Source organism: Camellia sinensis, unplaced genomic scaffold, assembly GCF_055761805.1.
Source record: "Camellia sinensis isolate YWXY unplaced genomic scaffold, ASM5576180v1 Unanchor3, whole genome shotgun sequence".
In the NCBI taxonomy this organism is placed as follows: domain Eukaryota; kingdom Viridiplantae; phylum Streptophyta; class Magnoliopsida; order Ericales; family Theaceae; genus Camellia; species Camellia sinensis.
Genome location: NW_028129178.1, coordinates 8,755,168 through 8,762,623, shown reverse-complemented (window position 1 = coordinate 8,762,623; position 7,456 = coordinate 8,755,168). Strand labels below are relative to the sequence as shown.

Sequence of the window (7,456 nt, the reverse complement as noted above, 5' to 3'; positions counted from 1 at the left end):
TTATTTATCTCGTTCTTATATTAGGAAGATGAGTTTGTTCGTCGTATTCAGATAATCAGAGTTGAACTTTTACACAATGTTCGATTATTTATACTTGAACAAAACAATTTTGTTCAAATTATTAAGACTGATCAAATATTAAATGTTCATACCTAAAAAATTGAATATTTTAAATTAGTTCAATTAAAATAAATTAAATTTTTATTCATTGTTCATATGCAAATTTTTTGACACATTAAGTTTGTTCAACTCTGTATATATGAACATGACTAATTTGATGAATTTGAAACGATGATAAGAGACGAGAGTTCAAGACCGACAATGAAGATCAATACCGGTGAAGATGGAGACTGAATGAAACACTCCGTTGATGATTTGAAACAGCGAGATGACGAGATGAGACATGATAAGAGTTCAACACTAACTATGGAAATCAACACCTGCGAAGATGGAGACCGAATAAAACCTCCGCCAGTGATGATGATCAAGATAGACGAAGATCATCTCTGTTGGTCTCTGTTCTAAAGATTATGGATTTTTGTTGTGTGTAGTGGTGAAGATGAAGAGTTTTTGGTGTGTGTGATGGTGTGTATTCAAATTGTTAGTAGTGTGATAATATAGAGTTAGTAATGAAAAGTTATGGTGTTAACTAAGATAGTTTTAAAACCTAAAAATTATTTTGTGTGTGTACTAAGTAATGGTGTGTACTGAAAGTATTAGTGTTATGTAAATAGAATCACCCTAAAGAATATTAATGATTGATTATCTTAAAGAACTAATTAATACAAATAATATCTTATCACATACTTGGTGATATAAAAATCTAAAATAAAATAAAATAATATGTAGGGCGTGTTTTGGGAACATTTACATTTACAGTTATATGCTTATATTTACAGAATTTTTAAAAATTTAATTAAAAACTCCTTTAATTTCTGTTTTTATTTCCAAAAAGTTGTAATTAGTTTGGTAACCACAAAAAAAAGTTGATTTCACTTGTTTATTTATTTATTCCATTTCTTCTTTTTTTTTTTCTCCTATCTTTTTCAACTACCCCCATTGCACATCAGTACCCCCGACCACTATTGCGAATGAGCTTGTTTGCCAACACTACAAGAATTTTTACTTTTGGTGACTAAATTTTTAGTCGCCAAAAGTCAATTTTTAGTCACCGAAAGGCTTTAGCGACTAAATTTTTTGGTCGCAAAATTAGTAACCGAAGAGTGGTCGGGAAAGCTAATTGGCGACTAAAATTATTTTAGTCGCCAAATGTATTCATTTGCCGACTAAATATTTAGTCGCTAAAAAGTTGGACATTAAATTAAATTAGACCCTTTTCGGCAACCAAACTTTTAGTCGCCTAAAGTCCCACCTTTTTAGCTACTAAAATTTTAGTCGCCGAAAGTCCCCATCTTTGGCTACTAAATGTTTAGTCGGCAAAGAATTTCTCTTTTGGCTACTAAGTATTTGGTTGCCTAAAGTTCTACATTTTTGGCTACTAAAATTTTAGTCGACAAATGTGTGTTTATAATTTAGTTTTTTGTTTTTAGCTACGAAATATTTTAGTTGCCAAATGTTTAATTTTCTTTTGGCTACTAAAATTTTAGTAGCCAAATGTCTATTTTTTTTTTATTTTTATTTTGGCTAAATGTCTTTTTTTTTTTTTTTTTTGGCTACAAAACTTTTAGTTGCCAAATGTCTTTTTTTTTTTTTAGCTACAAAACTTTTAGTCGCCAAATGTCTTTTCCAAATTTCTTTTTAGCTACTAATTGTTTAGTCGCCAAAAACATGATATTATGTTTTATCGCGAAATTATAATTTCTCCACAACCTGTCTATATACAATGCAACCTGTCATACGTATAAAAACAAAATGATACATACAATCAATCATTCCACAATCTGCATCCATATACCAAAAATAAATAACATTAAATATCAAAGTCCATACAAATCAACTATTGTCCAAACTAAAATAATAATTCCATACAAAATATGTCATACAAAAATAATAATTTCATTTGGCAACTAAATATTTAGTAGCCAAAAGTCAATATATAGCGACTAATTTTTTTTTTGTCGCCAATTATGGAATTTTAACGACTAAATTTTTTTTAGTCGCCAATAATGAATATACCCCCGACTAAAATAAATTAGTAGCTAAATATTTTACTTTTTTAGTCGCCAATTCCATAACTTTTGGCTACTAAATGTTTTTTAGTCGCCAATTTTGGTCGCCAAATGTGCATTTTGTTGTAGTGCAACCACCTCCCTCGGCTACAAGCCATACCTACCTACGATAACCACCTTTGCCAACTGATCACCATCACCATAGTCGACAACCATTTGTAGCCACCACCAACAACTTCTCATCGATGGCAACCACCTTTAATTACCAACTCTCGCGTTCAGTAACCAACTCCAACCGTAGACAATTACATCTTTGACTTATTTTCAAAACACAATTTGAAAATACATGTGTACTAAGCACAAGTTATACGACACCAACAATATATCAGTGACATGACACTAACTACATTATTGAAGTGAATTATATATTTGTTTTCTGAAGTTTCATCATTGTATGGCATATTTGTTACTAAAAGAAAAATAAATAATTGCATGTGAAAAATCCACACTCATGAGGTCATATGTTATTTGGTCTGAGATTTGATCTCTTTTGGGGATAAGGGTATTCATTGAAAAGTTGTCGTTGCAATAAAATTGGCCAAAAAATGTCATTGGGCATTGAAGGTGGTGGTTGTGACAAGGAGGTGGACAAATAGGTGACGTTAGCCAAATAGGTAACATTTGGACATATAGGTGTCACCTTTTGAACAAATAAGTTACATTTGAACAGATAACCAATTGGATAAGCTTTTGGACAGATAGGTGTGCTTTTGAACAGGTAATGTTTTGTTGGCCCAAAAAAAATTTACGCTTGCAGCTACTAGCCCAATAATTTTAGAAGTAAACATCTGACCTGAATACCATGTTTTATTTCTAGATCCACTAGGATCATTTTTCAAACAAGCTAGTGAGCAATCACTTTCTCATAGAAATATAACAAACAATGCATCCTTAAAAAATGATGTTTATATAAAAATAGTTGTATCAATAGATACAATCATGTCTCATATTGGAATTTTGGCAACTTGAAAGTGATCACACTTTTGGGTGGTGGCACATCCATTTGGGTAAGATAAAAGATTGATCATAGAGGTTGATTAGAAATTCATCTTTCGAACATAGCACAACATTGAACAAGCCTGTATTCTAGAGCTATATGTCATCCTCTTTGTTAACACACACAAAAGGGAGAAGGGGGGGGGATAATTTCACTTTCTTTTATCCTTTTAACTATTGTCATTTTTGTTTTTTAATTTTATTCTTAAATTATTAATTTCATCTATTTAGTAATTGAAGTGTTGACCACAAACTCATAAAATTCATACAACTTTATTATTTATATTATATTTTCAACACAACACCCCCCCCCCCTCCACGTGTGACCAGGCTTTTATTCTTCATAACAAGCCAAACACGTGCAAACATTTTTTAATTATCAAGTAGGTGTTGAGATTTGAACACATGATATATTGTCTGCTTGGATACCATATTGAAGTGTTGACTACAAACTCATCTAAAAGCTCAAGTTGTTAGAGAGAAGGACAATTTTATTATTTATATTATATTTTCAACATTAGTCTATACAGTGTTTTATTTGTTTATATTTCAGTTCATATGATCCAGTTCGAGATAAAATGTTCAAATTAATAGTGATGGAATTTTAACCTAATACGTCCGTACAAAAGGTACTTTTATAATCTGCACAAGCTAACTCATTTAATCAACCATTTGTCTTCTCACTCAGATTATACTAGACAACTTACAACATGTAACCAAATAATTCTTCTTCACTCCTTATTTCAAAATAACGAGCAAGAAAAATGAGTGTTTAATTGTGTAATTTAAATTGTTTAAATTTTAAAATGATATTTTTGCCCATCAAATTAGCCTTAGTGGTTACTAATTTATTCTCCATTTGGCTATGGCTAAAAAGTCAACTTATTGGTTAAAAAAGTTTATTTTGCTAAAAAGTCTTATCTCATCCGACTAATTCATGTTTTTCGTAAAAGTGAACTTTAACTACTCAAAAGCCTGTAATAAAACCACAAAGTTTAAGAATAATAAATTAGTTTTTTTAGTATTAAGTTTTTTGTTGGTTTATTTTACCCAATAAACTAGTTTTTAAACTAATTTTCAATAGACAATCATCTCCAATTAGATGAAGTCTACCCTCAAATTAGAAACTCTTGGAACTAATTAGACAAAATTGATAGAAATAGAATAAAGGAAGATAATTTAAGAGATAAAAGTGAAAATGACCTTTAAAAAAAAACGATGTAAACAGAAAATAAAGAAAGGACAAACAAAAGATTAAAATAATGTACTTCACCTTTGGTTACTTCAAAAATAAAATAATAAAAAAATAAAAATGATGCAGAAAACTTGTTTGGATACTTGTATTTTTTATTTTTTTTTTACATATTTTTTGAACGCCTCCTTTTTTTCGAAATACTTTTCTCAATTTTTAAGAATAACTATTTTCATGAAAAAATAAAAAGGACAAGTGTTTTCAAATTTTTTTTTTATTTTTTTTTTATTTTGAAATCATGAAAAGAAAAAATAAAAAAAAATTAAAACGATACCAAACACATTTGAAAAATATGCAAAACAAGTGAACAGAAGAAATATCATACCTGAGGGCATCTCCAATGGTTCACCAAAAATTTCATCAAAACTGAGTAAAATATGACCAATTTCTCTATCTGATATCAGCCAATTCAACGGTAACTACTGTAGCTTTCATCAAAACGCAGGATGTCCGGGGGGACGATCGGCCGGTCGACCAGCAAAAGCAAAATGATTTTTTTTTTCCCCTCCATTTCTATTTCCCTCAATTCCTTTGCCATTTCTTTTTCCCTCCATTAAATCTTTTCCATTTCTTTTTGCCTCCATTAATTATTTCGTTCAAAAAAATAGATATAAACAGATAAACCCATATACGATATAAACCAAACAAACAACGTTGTATCTGGAACAAACCATAGCATAATGACTAACTCAACTTTTTATTTGTTCACTTCATTTTCCTCATCTTCTTCTTCTTCTTCATTCTCTGATGATGAATCTGATGATGAAAAAATTGTGAAACTTATAGGTGTTTATGAGATAAATAATGCTAGTATGATACAGATTTTGAGAGCAAGTGATCGATCAAAGAAAAGAGGTGGTTCTGTTGTAGGACATAAATACATACGTCGCAATAGAAGGAAGGGTCATGATTGATTGTTTGCGGATTATTTTGCGGCAAATCCAATTTATTCACCTTCAACATTTTGGAGACGTTTTAGAATGCGTCGTCCTCTGTATCTGCGAATTTTGAATGCCATTAAAGCACACGATCCATATTTTGTTCAAAAAAAAGATGCAGCTCATATCCTCGGATTGTCTCCACTTCAAAAGATGACTTCAGCAATTAGAATACTCTCATATGGAGTGGCAATAGATGCAGATGATGATTATGCACGAATTGGGGCAATTGAAAGTTTGAAACACTTTTGCAATTCAATAATCGAAATCTTTGGACCCGAATATCTTAAATCTCCAACAACAACTGATATTGCTAGATTACTTGCAATTAGGGAGGTTCGTGGGCTTTCAGGTATGTTGGGAAGTTTAGATTGCATACATTGGGAGTGAAAATATTGTCCAACGGCATAGCAAGATCAATACGTAGGCCATCAGAAAAAAGCCAACCATCATTCTTGAAGCAGTAGCTTCTTATGACTTATGGATTGGGCATGCATTTTTTGGAATGCCCGGATCACACAATGACTTGAATGTCTTGGATCGGTCGCCCATATTTTTTGATCTTGCCCAGGGTAAAGCTCCGCCTATCCAATACACTATTAATGGACATACTTATAATATGGGTTGTTACCTTGCTAATGGTATATACCCTCAATGGGCAACACTGGTTCAGACAATCTCTTCTCCTCAAGGAGCAAAGAAGCAACATTTTGCAATGATGCAAGAGTCAAAAAGGAAGGATGTAGAGCGGGCATTCAGAGTGCTCTAATCCTGATTTGCAATTGTAGATGGTCCAGTACGTTTTTGGGATCCCAAAATGCTTGGTAACATAATGAAGAGTTGTGTTTTATTGCACAATATGATTGTCGAAGATAAGAGAGATGATCATCTTGATTTCGATTATGAAATTTCATCAACCAACTCACCAGCACTAGTTTCGTGTAGCAGTAACAATGACTTTCAATCATTTATGTCCCGTCATTTAGGTATTAGAGATAAGAATGCATATCGTGCCTTCATCAATGATTTAATAGAACATATGTGGCATCTTTATGGTGAAAACTAACTTCACCACATGGACGAGAACATGAACTTTTGGTTGGCTTTTTTGATTGGGAGGTGATTCCGCAAAAGAGGCTATCAGTGTTTGTTGTTGCTCTTAAACTTTATTTACCCACATCATTTTTTTTGTTAGTCAAATGCTGGTAGTGTTTGTTATTAGTGCTCTTCAACCAATAGACATCCGTTTTTGCTAGTATTATTGGTCCGTTGACTTTGTCAATATCGAAAATAGTGTTAATTTTGAATGTACTGATGTGATAATTTACTGATGTTCTAAAGTGTGCATGTGAAATGTACTATTAATAAAGTGGTTTTTAAGAACACATTTACTACATTAACACTAACACACACAAAAAATAATAAATTAAATAAATAAAACTACAAATATAGCCATTAAGGAATTGAAGTAATTCCAGTAACAAAATATTTGAATAGATTGCTCATATAATTTTGGAATTATAAAACTAATGTTGGCTATTTATGCCATTAAAGCCATTCATTTTACACAATATTTTAATTGATTATTTTGACATATTGTGAATATGATGATTGTATTTCAATGCACAAGCATTAATTGTGTTGATGAGTCCTTAAGATTGAATTTTTGATGGTCATAGTGTGAATTAAAAGGATGACTACTGATATGGATTTGCAGTACTCATATGGATGCCTAAAATATATAGCTTACTTTAGTGAATAACTAATTTACTTATTCTGTAACTACATTTAATATATTACAAATGACACATGATTCTTATATATATCCACCATTTACGAAATCAATATGTTCGTCGGTGTAAGAAATTCTCAGAACATGCATCTTCCACGTCAGATTGCTTTTGGATGGTATGCCTCAACCATACAAATTTGAGTATTTGGTGAATTTTTTATGTTTATTAATTCTTTGTATATTTTTATGAATGATTATGAACAACTAGTTTGCTGTATTTATTTTGCATGCAATGAAGAAACTTGCAGACTTCACCATCTTCATGAATACCTCATTTACACACACAACC

At 31.2% G+C, this 7,456-nt stretch overlaps 1 protein-coding gene across 1 annotated transcript; it reads left to right on the top strand.

Annotated features, from left to right (window-relative positions):
- Positions 1–5,417: 5,417 nt before the first annotated feature.
- On the top strand, positions 5,418–6,441 carry LOC145816081 (uncharacterized). Its single transcript, XM_082912321.1, has 2 exons — positions 5,418–5,727; positions 6,164–6,441. Exons 1-2 carry the CDS (start codon positions 5,418–5,420, stop codon positions 6,439–6,441), a joined length of 588 nt encoding a protein of 195 aa, XP_082768447.1.
- Positions 6,442–7,456: the final 1,015 nt, after the last annotated feature.

Bases quoted from the DNA above. Each gene is read 5' to 3' on its own strand.
- LOC145816081 (XM_082912321.1), top strand. From the start codon at position 5,418: ATGCGTCGTCCTCTGTATCTGCGAATTTTGAATGCCATTAAAGCACAC. The intron at 5,728-6,163 runs GTATGTTGGGAA...TTGCAATTGTAG, and splicing joins GGAGGTTCGTGGGCTTTCAG to ATGGTCCAGTACGTTTTTGG.